The sequence below is a fragment of the Gopherus flavomarginatus genome, chromosome 2, assembly GCF_025201925.1.
Source record: "Gopherus flavomarginatus isolate rGopFla2 chromosome 2, rGopFla2.mat.asm, whole genome shotgun sequence".
NCBI lineage: Eukaryota > Metazoa > Chordata > Testudines > Testudinidae > Gopherus > Gopherus flavomarginatus.
The window spans coordinates 241,442,725-241,464,955 of NC_066618.1; the positions used below are offsets into that span (position 1 = coordinate 241,442,725).

Consider the following 22,231-nt stretch of genomic DNA (forward strand, 5'->3'; position numbering starts at 1 on the left):
TAATGAAGAAAAATTCTGTACACAATTGTGGACACAACACACCTTTTTGTACAATAAGGTCAAGATAAACTGTTTTTTTTTTCAGTCTGCAAAATGACTACAAAAATTGAAAAGACAAAAAATTGTCACACTCCACTTTGCTTGAAGCAAAGAAAAAAAAATCTAATTATAGCCCCAATCCTAAAAAATGTGCTTAAACTTTATGCACTGTGAGTAATTCCCTCAACTTTGTTAGAACTACTCACACTAATGTGTAAAATGAAGCACATGTGTAAGTTTTAGCAAGATAGGGGCCTTAGTTGATAATTCAGCAATTTGGAAAATCCACAAATGATTAACTAGCAGCAATATGAATCCTCCAACACAGGAGGGTGTTGCTTCGCAGCTACTTTGGTGCTTTGCAGGTAGCTGTTTAAAAGGCTGGTGTTGTTTTTTTGGGGGGCGGGGGGGTTGGGTTGGGAGGAAGAATAGAAAGGGGGAGTAAATTTTGAAGAATGAACCAACAAAGCTGAGGTTTCTTTTCAATGAAAAGACAGAAATCAGGGAAATGGAACTGGTACAATTCAGGCCAAGATGTCAGACTCAGTTTCACTTACATTGCTCATGGCCTGCAAGATTTAGAAAAGTCACAACTCATAGATCAGACACAGTTTATGCTGATCATAAGAAATTAATTGAGACTATGGAAATTTTACATCCTTGGTTAGTGACAACTATTTCATTGTGTCCATTGCCGGCAATGGATGTTGCACCTAGGAAAATCTGACTCCTGATGAAAGAGAATTAAAAAAACTGAAGTGTGTACACTGCATACAATTCTGTTTTGCTCAGTTTCTCCAAAATATTCTTTTCTAACTTACGTAAAACAAAGCACATGCTGTAATTTTTGATTTTCTGACAACATGAAAACTTTGATTTGTTAGTCTCCAACTCAAATACAACTGTATAATGTATTTTCTATTCTCTAACTTCTTTTTATGGGAGGAGTCTGTTGATTCATTATTCAAATTCTTTAAGGAGATTTAATACATTAGCATTAAAACAGAAAATGAAAGACAAGAAGGAACTCCTCTTCCATTAAGTTGTGTAGCGCTGTGACGTGTTTAATGAGGACACCTGGCAACCATCATTTTATAGACCGAATAGCTGAGGGGGCAAAAGAGAAACAAGCTGAAAAAGAACAACAACAAATTCCTTATTGACACTTGACATCCATGCTTTTGGTCTTGACAAATTTATCTAAAAAATCCATTATCTACATATTTATACCCAACACTCTGATAAGGCACTGCACAATAGCTGTGTACACATTGCCTCAGACTTCACCAACAAGGCATTACTACCTCTCAATAGCATTTACTTAAACAATATGTAAAAGAATCATCCATTATTACAAATTTACACAAAAAATTCTTCCTGTACATGATTGTCTCAGTGATGTACCTATTTGTTTAAATTAGACATACTTTAAACTACTTTGCAATGTGCTAAAATCAAAAGTGTTTGCTGTATCATGAGACAAAGGCTTATAAATAGCCTTAATCCTATCATACGTATCCTCAGTTATATGATGTCAAAACACAGTCTGTTCATAAATAAGTAAAGATGTACAGAGTACCCTGGGTATGAGAAACCAAAAAAGTAAACCTTCTTTACAAGAAAATTACTCCACTGGTATTTTGAAAAATTCAGTCTTCATTGTGCAATCAAGTTTGCTGTGTTGAAGAAGCTGTGTGTGTCACATTGAAGATTCTAAAAACTACAAAGCATTTGCAGGTCCTTTCTTTCTTCACAGGTATGAACCTTTTTTTTTTTTGTATCAAATATGGTAAAACACGCTGTTAAAACATTCTCATGGCTTGTTTTCATTGGATTTGCAATACTAGAGTCAACAGCTGTTCTGAAGAAAAAGGCATGCTCCTCCATTTACTGAAAGGGCAAAGGTTAAGACCAATTGCAGCTGTACATCAACATGTTGAAATCACAAAATTCTGTAGTCCAATGCTGACACAAGACACAGGCATACTGTCCATGGGCATAAGGGAGGTTCTGGGGTTTCAAAGTGCTGCTAAGCTGCTACAAGTATTCCAGTTCCAAGGCATGATGAAGGGCCATAAGGTCAGAGTGGCTTGAGATCCTCCAAAATGGCATGGCATGCTATGAACAGAAGAAACACAATGTCAAAAAAACTGAGCAATCTGGTTTGCAGGCGCACCCCATTATCTTTTGCAAGAATAAGGTAGCACTGCAAGAAGACAGCAATACTTCAGCTGCTCTGTGTATGACTCAAGATTAGCTATAATAATTCATAACCTCTCATCAATATTTCTCAGTGCTTCTAACTTGAATTCCCAGTAATATCAAATCTATTAATTTTAAATCACATTAGTAGGCCTTATTTAAAGAGTAATTTTTTAAAATTCCCTTTCCTAAAAAAAGGGATTAGGTAAATTTCTGAAATACAAAATGTATTTCTATAGAAACAAGGAAAACATTCTATCCTGCACATGAAATACATGGATATACCAAAAAACGATGAAACTTGTTGACAAAAAAAATGAAGATAAACTTGTTCACTGTCAAAACATGTTTAGTCTTTGAGAAACTGTTACTGGCAGGTGAGTTAAAGAACTCATTGGCAGTGGTTCAGAATACATCAATATGCTATTCAAATCACGCAGAAGGTAATTTTTTCCTGGTGGTTTGTATTATGCTGGTTATTGTTTGCACTGACCTTAAAACAGCTTTTCCATATGGGAGAATTTTAAAATGAATGTTTAAATTTTTCCCCATTAGCTGAAAAAAAATCTAGGTCTAAATCTTGAACATATTTGCAAGACATCTGAATAAACTAAAGACGTGAATACCAGGGAGACAAATGCAGATTACATCATCCATGAAGGGTAAAAATCTGATTGTGAAAACTCACTATCCTTAAACTGCAAAGCAGGCACTACGGTGTCAGCAAGAAGTTTATCAGAAATAAAAGAAAGATAATTATCTCTTCTGTCAGAGAAAATATTCCATTAATCCCCTAGGAAAATAGTTTCAATGCAACAAATAAACTCAAGGCTACAATTAACATGTTTAATATTTCATTGGTTCAACTCACATCCAGCTGATTTGAGCGCACACACTGAGAACAATGTAGGCATTACAACGGCTTCTGGGATTCTGTGGCACTTTAAGAATAGTTTCTGGGGCATGCAACTTTATTCTCCCTCAAATCCCTCCTCAAAAGTTCACGGGTGAAATCCTGGTCCTAATGAAGTCAATGACAGAACCAGGATTTTACCCCTGGTTATCCTTAAAGTGCATCTTCTGTCTGGTTTTCATTCTGGCCACTTCTAATTTGCAAGATGTCTGGCTATACATCAGTCTTGAAACCTTAGAGATCCCTATACTCTCTCTAGTCCCTTGTTTATTGTAAAGCATAAATATTTTATTCTATGCAATTTAGATGGTAAGATCCTCAACATGGTTCCATAATTTGTTCTTTGTCTGGAGAGTTTTGTGTAAACCACTGTGTAAGCAATGAATAATATGGAAGAATTTTGTTGCAAGCCTGGCAATAACACCATGATGATCTGGGTTGGACTGAAAAAAATAATACTGGAAAAATAAGGAGCTTTAGATAGTCAGGTGTGTAAATCTCTTTGAAAATAAATGGGAGTGCCAAATTTACATTGGCTCCTTTGAAAATCCCAGCCTCAAGAAACAATTGATATTGCCTGTTGAGGAGACTGAAAACAAGCAACCGTTGCCCCACTATCGAGTGAAATACCATGCTGCAGCAGGACCTTGTTGGAGAGTGTTAATCAACTGGCAGAGGAACATCAGGGAGCCCTGGGGTAGCTGAAGACTGAGAAATGAGTGTAGGGCAAAAGTGGGGAGCAAACACAGGCAGACAGCTTCCACAGAATGTTGTAATACAGAGCAGATGAGCTTTATAAGAAGAAAAAAAAATCTCTGAAGAATCCCTGATGGAAAGGCAGAGGGGAACTCTATCCTTTTCAGATTGTCACAAAGCCTTGAAAAAGAACTAACCGCACTTCAACCTGAAGAGCAACAAATGAGCCATGAGCTATTGATATGCAAAGGCAGTAGGGTACTTGAAGGTATTTTGGGAGGAGCATTCCAGAGAAGTGTGACAAAGCTCAAGTATATGCTTAACCTTCTTCTAAGAGATCTAGAAACACTAGCCCTTTCCTCAGAGAAGGGCTAAATGGTCAACTAACTAGAGGACAGAAAATCCCTACATCTTCAACCTAGATTCCCATTATGTCATCTCCATGCCAAGCTCCATCAGCAATGGCAGCCAGATGTCCTGCTCATCCATTTCCAACACGACAGTCTGAATGCTGATTTCCATATTACCCCGTATGCCTGCAACAACCTCTATCTTCTGGTCCACAAAGCCATTTCTCTCCCTCCTAGACACAAAATGAGTCAACAGTAAGGTTCGGGGGAAAAAGCTGCTAATTATTTAGTCTGGGCTTCCCGATGTATCTTGGCTTCTCTGTGTCTATTTTCCTCAGACAGCAAGATCTTTGTAGCAGGAACTGTAAACACCGTAAGTCTTGCATGATACCAAACACATTGATGGTGCCAAACGATGCCTAAGGCTGAAGTGTTTATGTTCACATCAGGTTCATGCTGTTCTAGTTGAGCTGGCTGCATTTTCACCCATTTGTTTTTGCACCTCGCCTGAGCTGCTGCAGTTCTCCTCCCTCCATCTGGCTCTTCTCCCAGGAATCCTCCCTGTCTGGTGCTAGGCACCACTTCTCCTCCTTCTCTGATTGGCCACCCAGGAACCTCAGTCCCCTGCTTCTCTTTTTGAATCACACATGCCACCAGGTCTCCCCACACAATTATGCCAGGGAAAGATGGAGCATGGTGACTGACATGGTAGAAAGCATCTTGCTATTTACTAAGAAGTCAAGAGCCAAAGAGAAATGAATGAATGGCACAGGCAGGATTATAGTCAGGTGTTCCTGGCTCTTAGCTCCATGGTCAGCCCCCTAGATCATACTGCCTCCCAAGTAATACTCCCTAGTGTCATGCTGGGTACTCATCAGATATGTGGAGCAGCTAAAGAACTTGTGTCAAACTATTTAATAAATTAAGTCTCTGTTACTCCTTTGTACTTGTGATAGGGTGTATAAACTCCACACTAGGCTGAAGCGGTTAAAGAACAACTCTAGACTCAGATGATTCCACCCTGCTACACCTGCAGAGCATGCTCCAGATGGAGGTGGAGCTCAAAAGGAAGCCAGACACCTCAGAAGCGTGGACCATAGAGTGGGATGTTGGAGGTGGCCCAGGGAGGACAGCTGTAAAATGGCCTTGGGGTGTCTAGTGTTTACTAACGCACACAGGGCCTTGGCAAGTGCCCAGAGGAGTGGGAGGGCCTGGGCTCCCCGTCACATCCCCGTTCTGCATTTAAAAAAGAACCCCTCACCCCGATATCACTAGGCACACCTCCACGAAGCTCCAACAATCACAGTACTGTCCATGTGCAGTATAGGTTATGGATTAGTCTCTGTAGTCTGGGGCGTGATTCAGGACCAAAATCTCCAGGGGGCTATTTCTGGGCTACTGATCAGTCTTGGAAAATCATTTAAATTCTCTTTGCCTTAGTTTCCCTATCTGTGAAGTAGGGATAATTCTACTTATGTATCTGACAGAAGTATTGTGAGAAATAATTATGCTTGAAAGGGCCTGTCATAAACAGATGGTTAAGGGTTAATGCCTCTTTTACCTGTAAAGGGTTAAAAAGTTCACCTAGCCTACCTAACACCTGACCAGAGGAACCAATGGGGAACAAGATGTTTCAAAAGGAAGGAGGGAAGTTTTTCCTTTGTTTAGAGTTTCAGTTTCAGCCAGAGTGAAAAAAATCAAGGAACCAGCCTCTTATCAGAGTAGTAAGTTTTAGAAAGAGATAAATAGGTTTATGTTTATTTCTTTGTAACCTGCCTTATGCAATTACAGGTAGAATCAAATTGGGTTTTTATTTGTGTAACTAAATTTGTGCCCAAGGGAACATCCTCTGTGTTTTGAATCTGTTGTCTGTGAGAGTAGCTGGTATGCTAATCTCTTCCAGAGGGTTTTCTTTTACCTTTCTTTTCTTTAATTAAAAGCTTTTTTCTTAATACCTGATTGATTTTTCCTTGTTTTTAGATCCAAGGGGATTGGATCTGGACTCACCAGGGATTGGTGGGGGAAAGGAGGGGGGATGGTTAATTTCTCCTTGTTTTAAGATCCTAGGGATTGGATCTGGACTCACCAGGGAATTGGTGAAGAAGTCTCTCAAGCTACCCAGGGAGGGGAAGGTTTTGAGGGGAAAGGGAGTGATCCAGACACTGAAAATTCTGGATGGTGGCAGAGATACCAGATCTAAGATAGTTATTAAGCTTAGAAGTGTCCATGCAGGTCCCCACATCTGTACCCTAAAGTTCAGAGTGGGGAAGGAACCTTGACATGGTGAGCAGCGGTGAGGGATTTTTTAGGAACCAAAAGCCAGATTTTTTTTCCTCCTTTGAGATGCTGGGGAAGCAGTGAAGGAGAGATACCCTGAAGGCAAACAGATAAAGGTTTTTCTAACAAGGCTTTGTTAGAAAGGATTCCAGCTTGGCTTAGCTGGAGGGTAATTAACAGTTGTAGAAGACAAGTTACAGACCTGTTTTTTGGGTTTCTTCTCATTCTGAGAAGTCCAGTTAAAAGCTGTGGGGTTTTGTTTTTTTTTTGCCTTGCAAACCAAGATAGCTCAGGCAGAGCAGGGAAAAATGTCAGGCAAAGAGGAAAAAAACATACAACAACAACTAGAATTAGCCAAACTCCAGGCTGAGGAGAGCCAAAAGGAACATGATAGACAGATGGCCAGAGAAGAGGTTGCCCACAAAAGAGAGATGGAGGAGAAAGAAAGAGAAGAGAAAGCCAAAGAGGCTGACCACCGGAGGGCTATTGAGATCCAGAGAGAGGCCCACAAGCATGCTCTGTGTCATGGTATAATTCCCCACTCTGAACCTTAGCGTACAAAAGATGGGGTACCAGCATGAATTCCTCTAAGCTCAATTACCAGCTTAGAACCTGTAGCGCTGCCACCAACCAGGAATTCCAGTGCCTGGTACACTCTGGTCCCCACAAAACCTTGCCCGGGGACCCCCAAGACCCAGACCCTCTGGATCTTAACACAAGGAAAGTAAACCCTTTCCCTCACCGTTGCCTCTCCCAGGCTTCCCCTCCCTGGGTTACTCTGGAAGATCACTGTGTGATTCAAACTCCTTGAATCACAAAACAGAGAGGACAATTCAGCTTTCTCCCTCCTTCTCTTTCCCCCTCCCAGACTCTTCCTGAGAGAAAGTAATCCTGACACAGAGAGAAATCAGCCTCTCTCTCCCTCTTCCCTCCTTTCTCCTCACCAATTCCCTGGCGAATCCAGACCCAGTCCCCTGGGGTCTCACCAGAATAAAAAAACAATCAGGTTCTTAAACAAGAAAAGCTTTTAATTAAAGAAAGAAAAAACAGTAAAAATTATCTTTGTAAATTTAATAAAAATGGAATAGGTACAGGGTCTTTCAGCTATAGACACTGGGAACACCCTCCCAGCCTAAGTATACAAGTACAAATTAAAATCTTTTCAGCAAAATACCCATTTGAACTCCTTTCAGCCAAACGCACATTTGAACTTCTTCCAACCAAATACACATTTGCAAATAAAGAAAACAAACATAAGCCTAACTCGCTTTATCTACCTAGTACTTACTATTCTGGATCTATAAGAACCTGTATCAGGGAGACTGGAGAGAAACCTGGTTGCACATCTGGTCCCTCTGAGCCCCCAGAGTGAACAACCACCAAAACTAACAGCACAGCACAAAAACTTCCCTCCCCCAAGATTTGAAAGTATCCTGTCCTCTGATTGGTCCTCTGGTCAGGTGACAGCCAGGCTTACTGAACTTGTTAACCCTTTACAGTCAAAGAGATATAAAGTACTTCTGTGCTATTAACTTTTCTTATCTGTTTATGACACGGCCCCCAAATCGCTGACAGTGTGGAAGTACACTGGCAGTGATTTTTCCCTAGAACTTTAAAATAAACAGATCAATAAACACATGCATCCTTACATATGCCACTAATTAAGTAAAACTACAAGATTTTTCACATTGTAAGGACAATTTTTAACCAGTTGATTTTAGGAAACTTTCACAGGAGAGTGCATCAACTTCTTGATCTGTTGCCACTGCAGACCTTTCCCGGTTGTGGAGAGGGTCACCTCTCCTACGCCACCGTTACTTTTCCCTTTATCGTAGACACCGTCAGGCCACTCAGCGTCATCTCCTCCCTGGGTTGTGAACTGACAAACTTGTAAGTCTCTGCAATAAAAGGGCTTGAGAGAATTAACGTGGTACACTCGGGGCTTTAGGGAGGAATTGGGAAATGCTATGAGGTAGTTAACAGCTCCCAGGTGCTCTTTGACCGTGAATGGCCCTTCCCATGATGCTTCCATTTTATGGGCCTGTTGTGCCTTTAAGACCATAACCTGGTCTCCTACCTTGAAGGAACGCTCTCTGGTATGTTTATCATACCAGGCCTTTTGCTTCTTTTGAGCATCCTTTAGGTTTTCTTTAGCAAAGGCTAAAGAATGTCGGAGGGTGCTTTGTAGGTTGCTTACAAAGTCCAGAATATTAGTCCCTGGAGAAGGCGTAAACCCCTCCCATTCTGCTTCACCAACTGTAATGGCCCCTTAACCTCGTGGCCATACACAAGCTCAAACAGTGAGAACCCTAAACTGGGATGTGGTACAGCTCTGTAAGCAAAGAGAAACTGCTGCAACACTAGATCCCAGTCATTGGAATGTTCATTCACGAATTTACGTATCATGGCCCCCAAAGTTCCATTAAACCTTTCCACCAGGACATTGGTTTGATGGTGGTACGGGGTGGCAACCAAGTGATTCACCTCATGAGTTTCCCACAGTTCTTTCATGGTCCCTGCCAGGAAATTTGTCCCTGAATCCATAAGGATATCGGAGGGCCAACCTACTCTGGCAAAAATGTCTATTAGAGCCTGGCACACAGTTTTAGTCCTAATGTTGCTTAGAGCTACTGCTTCCGGCCATCGGGTAGCAAAGTCCACAAAAGTTAATATGTACTGCTTTCCTCTGGGTGTCTTTTTTGAGAAAGGACCCAGAATATCCACAGCTACTCACTGAAATGGGACCTCTATTATGGGGAGTGGCTGGAGAGGGGCCTTGGCCTGGTCTTGGGGCTTTCCCACTTTTTGGCACACCTCACAAGACCGGACATATTTGGAAACATCCTTGCCCATACCCTCCCAGTGGAAGGACTTCCCCAACCTATCTTTGGTTCTGTTCAACCCAGCATGGCCACTGGGATGATCATGGGCCAAGCTTAAGAGCTTCCCCCGGTACTTAGCTGGAACCACCAACTCTTTTTGTGGATGCCAGTCTTCCCGGTGTCCACCAGAAAGAGTCTCCTTATATAAAAACCCTTGTTCTACAACAAACCGGGATGGGTTAGAAGAGCTGAGAGGCGGTGGGGTGCTCTGTGCTGCCGCCCAAGCTTTCTGAAGGCTGTCATCTGCTTCCTGCTCAGTCTGGAACTGTTTCCTGGAGGCTGGAGACACCAGTTCTTCCTTAGACTGTGGACTTGAGCTTGGTCCCCCGGGAAGTGATGTAGGTGCTGGGGTTGTTTTTGTGGCTGGTGAACCGCTCTCCGCTGGTGCACCAGGTGGTATTTCAGGCTCTGGCTGACCCTCTTGGGTACGGTTGTCTGCTGTTTCTGCCAGTTCAGACTCGCTGGCGCCCTCTGGTGTTGGGGTTGAAGATGCGTTTGCAAGTGCTGGCATCAGTGCTCGCAATGGTTCTGGTGCTGGTTGCGTTTCCAGGTCCGGGTCTGGGACTGGAAGTACTGTGGCTGTTGCAGTCGTTGGCAGGGGATCCGGGTCCATTACCTCTGTCTGGGTCTCTGCTAACACAGACAGGGCCTCTGTGGACGGCTCAGGAACAGGGATGGGTCTGGAAGCCTGCGTGGCTTGGCTGCGGGTAACCATTCCCACCCTCTTGGCCCACTTTACCTGGTTGGCCAAGTCTTCCCTCAGTAGCATGGGGATGTGATAATTGTCGTAGACTGCAAATGTCCAGATTCCTGACCAGCCTTTGTATTGGACAGGCAGTTTAGCTGTAGGCAAGTTTACCGCTTGGGACATGAAGGGGAAAATTGTCACTTGAGTCTTTGGGTTGATGAATTTGGGGTCCACCAAGGATTGGTGGATAGCTGACACTTGTGCCCCCGTGTCTCTCCACACGATAACCTTCTTTCCGCCCACTCTCAAAATTTCCCTTCGCTCCGAGGGTATTTGAGAGGCATCTGGGCCTGGGGATCTTTGGAGTGATGGAGATATAATGAACTGCACTCGGTTGGGGTTCTTGGGGCAGTTGGCCTTTATATGTCCCAGTTCCTTACACTTGAAGCATCGCCCAGCTGACTGGTCACGGGGCCGAGGTGGGTTACTGGAGATTGGTGAGGTGAGAGAATAGGGCGTCGGCGGCTTTCCTGGGGTTGCAGGTGGGGTCTTGGGTTGCCCTCGGGTATAGGGTTTATTGTCGGTGTGACCCCTGTGATATTTGCTCCCCTTGATAACTCTTTTCTTTTCTGCCACCTCCACCCATCTGGCTCCAATCTCCCCCGCCTCAGTTACAGTTTTGGGCTTCCCATCTAGGATGTACCTTTCGATTTCCTCCGGAACACCCTCTAAGAACTGCTCCAATTGTATTAGGAGGTGCATGTTGTCCAGAGATTTAACATTGGCTCCTGATATCCAGGCTTCATAATTCTTTGCAATGTGGTAGGCGTGTCGGGGAAATGACACATCTGGTTTCCATTTTAGGGCTCTGAACCGCCGACGGGCCTGTTCAGGTGTTATCCCCATTCTGTATCTGGCCTTGGTTTGAAAAAGTTTATAGTCGTTCATGTTCTCCTTAGGCATTTCAGCCGCCACCTCTGCTAAAGGTCCACTGAGCTGTGGCCTCAGTTCTATCATGTACTGGTCTTCAGGGATGTTGTATCCAAGGCAGGCTCTTTCAAAATTCTCTAAGAAGGCTTCAGTGTCATCACTTGCCTTATAGGTGGGAAATCTCTTGGGATGTGGAACAATAACTGGTGAAGGGTTGTTAGGGTTGGCTGGAGCATGCTGCCTAGCCTGTGCTAATTCCAGGGCCTGCCGGTGGGCCTCCCTCCGGAGTTCTATCTGTCTTCTGTGGGCTGCATCTTCTTCTTCTTGTTTCCTTCTGTGGGCCACCTCTTCTTCTTGTTGCTTTCTTTGGTGGGCTGCCTCTTCCTTGGCTAGTTCTGCATTAATTAGTTCCATCCATCTCCTATGTTCATTTTCTTTGTCTATGGCTTGTTGCCGTGCTCGTTCCTGTCTCAGGCTTTCCGTGGAACTCATGGTTCCTGCTTTCTTGTGCTGAGGCGCCCTCTGGTGTTTACTGCCTGAAATGCAGGTTCTCTGTTGGCTTCCTGGGGTTGCTTAGCAACAGAGTCTTTTTTTTTAAACTCCTTCACCTAGCTATTCCCGACAGAGTTAGAAAGAAAAAATCCCATTCATTTGCAAATGTGTTTTGCTGGTATATGGTGACTCACAACTGGAGTCCCTTTGTTTAAAAAAGATCCTTGTTAAACCCTAGTGCCTCTGCCTTCAGAGTACTCAGAAGGGAGAGACCAAAAAAACTTGCAGACCTTTGCTTTTAATACAATCTCCTCTAGCCTGCTTTACACACAGATAGCAGGGGAAGAGAAAGAAAAAATCCTACCGACTTTTGCTTTTAAACCCAAAACTCTCAGTCTGCCTGCAGATAGCTAGCAGGGAGAGAAATAAAAACCTCACCGGCTTTTGGATTCTATCTTATCTCACCTCTACCACCATGTCATGGTACAATTCCCCACTCTGAACCTTAGAGTCCAAAAGATGGGGTACCAGCATGAATTCCTCTAAGTTCAATTACCAGCTTAGCACCTGTAGCGCTGCCACCAACCAGGAATTCCAGTGCCTGGTACACTCTGGTCCCCACAAAACCTTGCCCGGGGACCCCCAAGACCCAGACCCTCTGGATCTTAACACAAGGAAAGTAAACCCTTTCCCTCACCGTTGCCTCTCCCAGGCTTCCCCTCCCTGGGTTACTCTGGAAGATCACTGTGTGATTCAAACTCCTTGAATCACAAAACAGAGAGGACAATTCAGCTTTCTCCCTCCTTCTCTTTCCCCCTCCCAGACTCTTCCTGAGAGAAAGTAATCCTGACACAGAGAGAAATCAGCCTCTCTCTCCCTCTTCCCTCCTTTCTCCTCACCAATTCCCTGGCAAATCCAGACCCAGTCCCCTGGGGTCTCACCAGAATAAAAAAACAATCAGGTTCTTAAACAAGAAAAGCTTTTAATTAAAGAAAGAAAGAACAGTAAAAATTATCTTTGTAAATTTAAAAAAAATGGAATAGGTACAGGGTCTTTCAGCTGTAGACACTGGGAACACCCTCCCAGCCTAAGTATACAAGTACAAATTAAAATCTTTTCAGCAAAATACCCATTTGAACTCCTTTCAGCCAAATGCACATTTGAACTTCTTCCAACCAAATACACATTTGCAAATAAAGAAAACAAACATAAGCCTAACTTGCTTTATCTACCTAGTACTCACTATTCTGGATCAATAAGAACCTGTATCAGGGAGACTGGAGAGAAACCTGGTTGCACATCTGGTCCCTCTGAGCCCCCAGAGTGAACAACCACCAAAACTAACAGCACAGCACAAAAACTTCCCTCCCTCAAGATTTGAAAGTATCCTGTTCTCTGATTGGTCCGCTGGTCAGGTGACAGCCAGGCTTACTGAACTTGTTAACCCTTTACAGTCAAAGAGATATAAAGTACTTTTGTGCTATTTGCTTTTCTTATCTGTTTATGACACACTGGAATTAGCAAGGGCTAAGCAGGAGTTACCAGCCAACCCTAACAACCCTTCTCCAGGTACTGTTTCCCATCCCAGAAAATTCCCTACCTACAAGGCAGGTGATGATACTGAGGCCTTAGAAAATTTTGAAAGGGCCTGCCATGCGTACAGCATCCCTACAGACCAGTACATGATAGAGCTGAGGCCACAGCTCAGTGGACCCTTAGCAGAAGTGGCAGCTGAAATGCCCAAGGAACACATGAACGATTGTAAACTTTTTCAAACCTAGGCCAGAATCAGAATGGGGCTAACACCTGAGCATGCCCGTTGGCGGTTCAGAGCCCTAAGGTGGAAACCAGATGTGTCATTTACCCTACAAGCCTACCACACTGGAAAGAATTGGAATGCCTGGATATCAGGAGCAAGTGCTAACTCTCTGGAAGACCTGTCCTTCATAATGCAATTGGAGCAGTTCTTAGAGGGTGTTTCTGAGGAAATCGAAAGGTACATCCTAGATGGGAAGCCCAAAACTGTAACTGAGGCGGGAGAGATTGGAGCCAAATGGGTGGAAGTGGCAGAAAAGCAAAAAAAACTACTAGCAGTTGGAACGAATATCAGAGGGGGCAAACCGAAACTAAACCCTATCACCGGGGGCAACCCAAGGCCCCACCAACAACCCAAGAAAAGCCCCAGACACCTTACTGTCCCACCTCACCAGTCTCCAGCAACCCACCTCGTCCCAGTGACCAGTCAGCTGGGCGATGTTTTAAATGTAATGAACTGGGACATATAAAGGCCCACTGCCCGAAGAACCCCAACCGAGTACAGTTCATTACACCACAATCACACTAAAGATCCCCAGGCCCAGATGCCTCTCAAATACCCTCGGAGTGATGGGAAACCTTGAGAGTGGGTGGAAAGAAGGTTATCGCGTGGAGAGGCACTGGGGCACAAGTGTCAGCTATCCACCAATCCTTAGTGGACCCCAAATTCATCAACCCAGAGGCCCAGGTGACAATTAACCCATTCATGTCAAAATCTTTAAACTTGCCTACAGCTGAGTTGCCTGTCCAGTACAACGGCTGGTCAGGAATGTGCACTTTTGCAGTCTATGACAATTATCCCATCCCCATGCTACTGGGGGAAGACTTGGCCAACCATGTGAAGCTGGCCAAGAGGGTGGGAATGGTCACTCGCAGCCAGGCCAAGCAAGCTTCCACACCCATCCCTGTTCCTGAGCCGTCCACCAGGGCCCTGTCTGTGTTACCAGAGACCCAGACAGAGGTGGTGGAACCGGATCTTCTACCCATGAATGCTACAGTCATAGTGAATCCAGTTCCAGAACCGGAACTGGCAAAGCAACCAGCACCAGAACTGTTGCCAGCACTGACCCCAGCGCTTGCAAACCCATCTACAACTCCAACGCCAGAGGGCACCAGCGGGCCTGAACTGGCAGAAGAAGCAGACAACCCTAACCAAGTGGCTCAGCCAGAGCCTGAAATATCACGTAGTGCACAGCGGAGAGCGGTTCACAATAAATGAAAACAACCCCATCACCTACATCGCTTCCACAGGGACCAAGCCCAAGTCCACAGTCTAAGGAGGAACTGATGTCTCCAGCATCAAGGGAACAGTTCCAGGCTGAGCAGGAAGCAGATGACAGCCTTCAGAAAGCTTGGGCAGTGGCACGGAACACCCAACTGCCTCTCAGCTCTTCTAACCGATCCCGGTTTGTTGTAGAACAAGGACTTTTATACAAGGAGATTCTTTCTGGTGGACACCAGGAAGACTGGCGTCCTCAAAGACAGTTGGTAGTTCCAACTAAGTACCGGGTAAAGCTCTTGAGCTTATCCCATGATCATCCCAGTGGTCATTCCGGGGTGAACAGAGCCAAGGACCGGTTGGGGAAGTCTTTCCACTGGGAGGGAATGGGCAAGGACATTGCTAATTATGTCCGGTCTTGTGAGGTGTGCCAATGAGTGGGAAAGCCCCAAGACCAGGTCAAAGCCCCTCTCTAGCCACTCCCCATAATTGAGGTCCCATTTCAGCGAGTAGCTGTGGATATTCTGGGTCCTTTCCCAAAAAAGACCCCCAGAGGAAAGCAGTACATACTGACTTTCATGGACTTTGCTACCCGATGGCCGGAAGCAGTAGCTCTAAGCAACACCAGGGCTAAAACTGTGTGCCAGGCCTTAACAGACATTTTTGCCAGGGTAGGCTGGCCCTCTGACATCCTTACAGATTCGGGAACTACTTTCTTGGCAGGGACCATGAAAAATCTGTGGGAAGCTCATGGGGTGAATCACTTGGTTGCCACACCTCACCACCATCAAACCAATGGCCTGGTGGAGAGGTTTAATGGAACTTTGGGGGCCATGATACATAAATTCGTAAATGAACACTCCAATGACTGGGACGTAGTGTTGCAGCAGTTGCTTTTTGCCTACAGGGCTGTACCACATCCCAGTTTAGGGTTTTCACCATTTGAACTTGTGTATGACCACGAGGTTAAGGGGTCATTACAGCTGGTGAAGCAGCAATGGGAGGGGTTTATGCCTTCTCCAGGAACTAACATTCTAGACTTTGTAAGCAACCCACAAAGCACCCTCCGATACTCTTTAGCCCTTGCTAAAGAAAACCTAAAGGATGCTCAGGAAGAGGAAAAGGCCTGGTATGATAAACATACCAGAGAGCGTTCCTTCAAAGTAGGGGACCAGGTTATGGTCTTGAAGGTGCAACAGGCCTATAAGATGGAAGCATCATGGGAAGGGCCATTCACGGCCCAAGAGCGCCTGGGAGCTGTTAATTATCTCATAGCATTCCTCACCTCAACCCTAAAGCGTACCATGTTAATTCTCTAAAGCCCTTTTATTCCAGAGAATTAAAGGTTTGTCAGTTTACAGCCCAGGGAGGAGATGACGCTGAGCGGCCAGAAGGTGTCTACTACGAAGGAAAAAGTAACAGTGGTATGGAAGAGGTGAACCTCTCCACAACCCTGGAACGTCTGCAGCGACAGCAGATCAAGGAGCTGTGCACTAGCTTCGCACCAATGTTCTCAGCCACCCCAGAACAGACTGAACGGGCATACCACTCCGTTGACACAGGTAATGCTCACCCAATTAGACCACCACCCTACTGGGTGTCTCCTCATGCCCAAGCTGCTATAGAAAGGGAGATCCAGAGCATGCTACAGATGGGTATAATCCGCCCCTCTAACAGTGGCATGGGCATCTCCCGTGGTTCTAGTTCCCAAACCAGATGGGGAAATACACTTTTGCGTAGACTACTGTAAGCTAAATGCTGTAACTCATCCCGACAACTATCCAATGCCAAGCACTGATGAGCTATTGGAGAAATTGGGACGCGCCCAGTTCATCTCTACATTAGACTTAACCAAGGGGTACTGGCCAGTACCGCTAGATGAACCAGCCAAGGAAAGGTCAGCCTTCATCACCCATGCAGGGGTGTATGAATTTAATGTGCTTCCCTTCGGGCTGCAAAATGCACCCGCCACCTTCCAAAGACTTGTAGATGGTCTCCTAGCAGGACTGGGAGAATCTGCAGTTGCCTACCTCGATGATGTGGCCATTTTTCCTGATTCCTGGGCAGAACACCTGGAGCACCTGGAAAAAGTCTTTGAGCGCATCAGGCAGGCAGGACTAACTGTTAAGGCTAAAAAGTGTCAAATAGACCAAAACAGAGTGACTTACCTTGGACACCAGGTGGGTCAAGGAACAATAACTCCCCTACAGGCCAAGGTGGATGCTATCTAAAAGTGGCCTGTCCCAAAGTCAAAGAAACAGGTCCAATCCTTCTTAGGCTTGGCCAGATATTACAGGCGATTTGTACCACACTACAGCCAAATCGCTGCCCCACTAACAGACCTGACCAGAAAAACACAGCCAAATGCAGTTAAGTGGACTGATGAGTGTCAGAAGACCTTTAACCAGCTTAAGGCAACACTCATGTCTAACCCAGTGCTAAGGGCCCCAGACTTTGACAAACCATTCCTAGTAACCACAGATGCATCTGAATGTGGTGTAGGAGCAATTTTAATGCAGGAAGGACCGGATCAAGAATTTCATCCTGTCGTGTTTCTCAGCAAAAAACTGTCTGAGAGGGAAAGCCACTGGTCAATCAGTGAAAAAGAATGCTACGCCATTGTGTACGCCCTGGAAAAGCTACACTCATACGTTTGGGGACGGCGTTTCCAGCTACAAACCGACCATGCTGAGCTAAAGTGGCTTCATACTGCCAAGGGAAACAACAAAAAACTTCTTCGACGGAGTTTAGCTCTCCAAGATTTTGATTTTGAAATTCCACACATTTCAGGGGCTTCTAACAAAGTAGCTGATGCACTCTCCCATGAAAGTTTCCTGGAGTTAAGTGGTTAAATTGTCCTTGGAATGTGAAAAATCTTGTAGTTTTACATAATTAGTAGTATATGTAAAGGTGCATGTGTTTTATTAATCTGTTTATTCTAAAGTTCTAGGAAGAAATCACAGCCAGTGTGGTTCCACACTGTCTGAGATTTGGGGGGGCATGTCATAAACAGATGGTTAAGGGTTAATGCCTCTTTTACCTGTAAAGGGTTAAAAAGTTCACCTAGCCTAGCTAGAGCACCTGACCAGAGGAACCAATGGGAGAACAAGATGTTTCAAAAGGAAGGAGGGAAGTTTTTCCTTTGTTTACAGTTTCCGTTTCCGCCGGAGTGAAAAAGATCAAGGAACCAGCCTCTTAGCAGAGTAGTAAGTTTCAGAAAGGAATAAATAGGTTTACGTTTATTTCTTTGTAACCTGTCTTATGCAATTAGAGGTAGAATCAAATTGGGTATTTTTTTGTGTAACTAAATTTGTGCCCAGGGGAACATCATCTGTGTTTTGAATCTGTTGTCTGTGAGAGTAACTGGTATGCTAATCTCTCCCAGAGGGTTTTCTTTTACCTTTCTTTTCTTTAATTAAAAGCTTTTTTCTTAATACCTGATTGATTTCTCCTTGTTTTAAGATCCTAGGGATTGGATCTGGACTCACCAGGGAATTGGTGAAGGAGTCTCTCAAGCTACCCAGGGAGGGGAAGGTTTTGGGGGGAAAGGGAGTGATCCAGACACTGAAAATTCTGGATGGTGGCAGTGATACCAGATCTAAGCTAGTAATTAAGCTTAGAAGTGTCCATGCAGGTTCCCACATCTGTACCCTAAAGTTCAGAGTGGGGAAGGAACCTTGACAGGGTCTGTGAAAAAGAGCTATGTAAATGCTAGGCATTATAATTATGTTCAAGCCTTCTGTACGTAGGCCAAAGGGGCCCCTGGTTTACATTGCCAACAATGGAAACATGACAAGAATGCTGTAGCTGCAAGCATATGTCGATTTACACTGGCATTTTGTTAACAGGCCTGACCTGGCAAGATCAATTATGAGTTTCACTCAATGGTATACCTTTTATACTGCTTCTCGGGGAGGGGAGGGAATCTTGCCGTGGTCCGAAAACACAAAAAAAGATTGATTTTCACCTTAAATAAGGTAACATAAGTTATTGTAGAAATCTATCTATGCACCTTTATCTTTTGGTAGTATATACCCTACAAGCCAAACATTCATAATAATAATCTACCACGGAGAATACTCCCAGATTAGCAAACCTTTATAAAACTTTACAAAATGGGCAGATAATGACAAATCCAAGTTGTCGAAAATAGCAACACAGCTCTGGGACTTTTTTCATTGGATTACCTGGAAAGAAGGGCTTTCATTGGTTTATTTTCATAGGAATTTGACAGACCTTGCCTTTAAAAAGTAAGCCTTTGCTAACACTTACCACATGGTGGAATCTGATACACTTCAGGTATTTTCTATTCTAAGCATATCGAGAATTGGTAATACCTCACATACAAATGCAAATATTATTCCTAATAGCAGTGACTGTAACTAGACTGCATTGATATCTAATAAAAATGTGAAATATAGTAAATATAATTATTGATTAGTGTAATGTGAAGATTACAGAGCAAATTATCAAGCAAACAATTTAGAGACACCTAGAAGATAATAAGGTGATAAGTAACAATCAGCATGGATTTGTCAAGAAGAAACAATGTGAAACGAACGCGGCACGTACACAAACTGGCCCGGCCCGCCAGGGGCCTTCCCTGCACAAGTGGCAGAACAAGTTTGGGAACCACTGGCCTAGATAATACTCAGTCCAGCCCTGAGTGCAGGGCACTGGACTAGAAGACCTCTGGAGGTCCCTTCTAGTCTGACAATTCTATGATCCTATGTACTTACCTCTATTATTATTTTAGTGGTCAGAATGAGATTTCCATAATATTTGTAAGTCTGAACATTTTACCTATTAAAACTATATATTATGCAACAGGGCTAGTTGTAATCTTTTCAACAAAACTTTTGAAATAAAAAAAATGGGAGCCTGATCATTTTTTGCTGAAGAAAATCATTTTTTCAACGTTTCAATTTTGTGATGAACCTTTGAAACAAAAAATGTTGACAAATTTTTCAAAAATTTTCATTTTGACAGTGAGTAAAATCCAATTCACTTTTTTATGTAGGAAATATATATATTAAAAAGGGGGAGGAGATTTTCCTTTTTGAAACAAGAAAAACTATTTTTTCTATCAAGCATAAAACAAAAAGAAAGTAACAATTTTGAACAAAGTGAAAAATCTTGTTGCTTCAAATACTTTTTACAAAACATTTTTTGATTGCATAGCACTGTTTCCTGAAAGAAGTATGTGCTCATGACAAAGAAATTTATACCTGGGCTTTGTAGGGAATATGAATAAAAAGCCCATACATTTATGCCTTCAGTCATGCCACCTTGTGCTGTGGTTTGGTTAGACCTCACTCAGAAGATTAGGGACTGGTCAATACCTAGTAGAGACTCTTCCTTAGATGCTGGAAGAAGTGATAAAGCACTTGAATAAGTACTTAGCTAAGACCCCTGCACTGTGCTAAGATATACTGTGCTGCTGTAGGTGCCAGTTTTCTGACAAATTATAGGACCTAAATCTTCCCTTCTGATCCTGTGGTCGTTCTAGATCCAAGTTCTAATCCTCTGAAAGGATGGCATATTTATCCCCAGTGTCTTGGCCAAACTGAAGTGTGGGTTAATTACATTCTGACTACTTAAAATACCCAATGATATCAACTGGATATGACAATCTTCTTCACTTCCTCTCCTGAAATAAAAGTGTGTAGTGTGCTGTGAGTTATTACACAGTGGCTGTGTTGAATACCTATCATTATAGTATATGATGAATCACAAATATTAATGAATTTATTCTCACATCTCCCCTGTGAGGTGGAGAAGCATTATCGCCATTTTACAGATAGAGAACTGACTGAGGAACAGGGATACTAAATGACTTGTTCAGGGTTTCTCAGGAAATCTTTGGAAGAGCAGGGAATTGAACCCAGATCCAATGCCTTATCCACATGGCAATTCTTCCCGATTGCTATACGCACTTAGTGAAAATCTTTTTCAGGGATCCTTTGGGCTGAAAGACTGTTTTCTAACTTCAGTAAGAATACTTTGCAAATTTGCTTCCAAATGTATAACCTAAAGAACAGTACCCGTGGTACCAAAAATGGAGTTGCGTAGTGATAGCGGCTGGGACAAGACAGCAGGTCTTCTTGCAAAAAAGCCTACCAGTGTCACCTTATTTTGGTATCTACTATGTCACTCTAGCAGCCTTCGGATGCAGGAAGATGGCAACCTTCATGTGGCACGACCTTGAACTCTAAAATCCTAACTACATCAAGTGTTCTGTGAATTGATCCACAGAAGGCTCCACAATTTAATATTGCTCCTTGGTCTATACTATGAACATGAAAGGACAGTTACCTGTTCTGTAACTGGCGTTCTTTGAGATGTGCTGCTCACGTCTATTCCACAGTAGGTGTGCGTGCTCGCCACGTGCACCGGTTCTGGAAGTTTTTCCCTTAGCAGTATCTGTATTGATGGAGCATCACAAAAACCCCTGGAGTGGCACCTGTATATCGCGCTATAAGGGGAGCCATGGGCTCCCCCTACACTCGGTTCCTTCTTGCTGGACAACTCTGACAGAGGGGAAGGAGGGTGGGGTGTGGAATAGACATGAGCAACACATCTTGAAGAACAACTGTTACAGAACAGGTAACTCTCCTTTCTTCTTCGAGTGATTGCTCATGTGTATTCCACAGTAGGTGATTCCAAGAAATATCTGCTGGAGGTGGGTAGGAGTTCACGACAGCTCGGGACGAAGTTCCGCGCTGCCGAACCCAGCGTCACCCCTAGACTGGGAGACAATCGCGTAATGCGAAGTAAATGTGTGAACTGAGGCCCAAGTGGCCACCCTATAGATGTCTTGGATAGGGACATGGGCTACATAGGCCACTGATAAGGCCTGATCCCTCATAGAGTGCGCCCTAATGATCGGTGGCGGGAGCACCTTGCCTGATCATAGCATGTGCATATGCACAAAGTGATCCAGTAGGAAAGATGCTGGGTGGAGATAGGCTGCCCTTTCACCCACTCAGCCGAGGCAATAAAGAGTTGCGAGGATTTCCAGAACAGCTTGGTCCGATCCAGATAAAAAGCCAGCGCCCCACACAAATTGAATGTGTGGAGACAGCACTTCTCGTTGGAGAAATGGGGCTTAGGACAGAACAAGGGAAGAAAAATGCTCTGTTCTATATCGAAGGCAGAAACTACCTTTGGGAGGAACGCAGGGTGTGGGCGGAGCTGGACTTTATGCCTGTGGAAGACTGTATCGGGGGGATCCGAGATCAAGGCCCTAAATTCCGAGACACGTGGGGCTGATGTGATTGCTACAAGGAAGGCCACCTTCCATGAGAGGTGAGACCAGGAACACATGGCCAGGGGTTCAAAGGAGGTCCCGTGAGACAGGACAAGACCAGGATTAGGTCCCATTGCGGCATTGAGGGTCTAGCGTGCGGGAATGAATGGTCAAGGCCCTTCAGGAAACGGGAGGTCAACGAGTGGGAGAAGACTGATAGTCCTTGCACTGGTGGGTGGAAGGCCAATATGGCCGCCAGATGCATCCTGACCGAGGCAGATGCCAGTCCTAGGAGGTAGTCCAGGATAAGCTGGAGAGGCGCGGCAGAGGGGGAGACCCCCCACTCACTCGCCCACCTGGTGAACCTGAACCACTTTGCCACGTACATCTGACGCATGGACGGCTTCCTGCTTTCCAGGAAGACTTGCCTTACCTGCTCCGAACACCTGTTCTCCTCGTTCAGCCATGGAGCAGCCATG

The 22,231-nt window shown here is 44.3% G+C and overlaps 1 protein-coding gene across 18 annotated transcripts in view; it reads right to left on the minus strand.

The window, feature by feature from the left end:
* Positions 1-230: 230 nt before the first annotated feature.
* Positions 231-22,231, minus strand: part of EYA1 (EYA transcriptional coactivator and phosphatase 1) — a 274,302-nt gene continuing 252,301 nt past the window's right edge. For all 18 annotated transcript variants that reach the window (XM_050940917.1, XM_050940913.1, XM_050940919.1 and 15 more), the window contains one exon: positions 231-2,157. In XM_050940917.1, the coding sequence (XP_050796874.1) occupies positions 2,077-2,157 (81 nt within the window). In that variant the 3' untranslated portion in view covers positions 231-2,076. The remainder of the gene's footprint in view (positions 2,158-22,231) is intronic.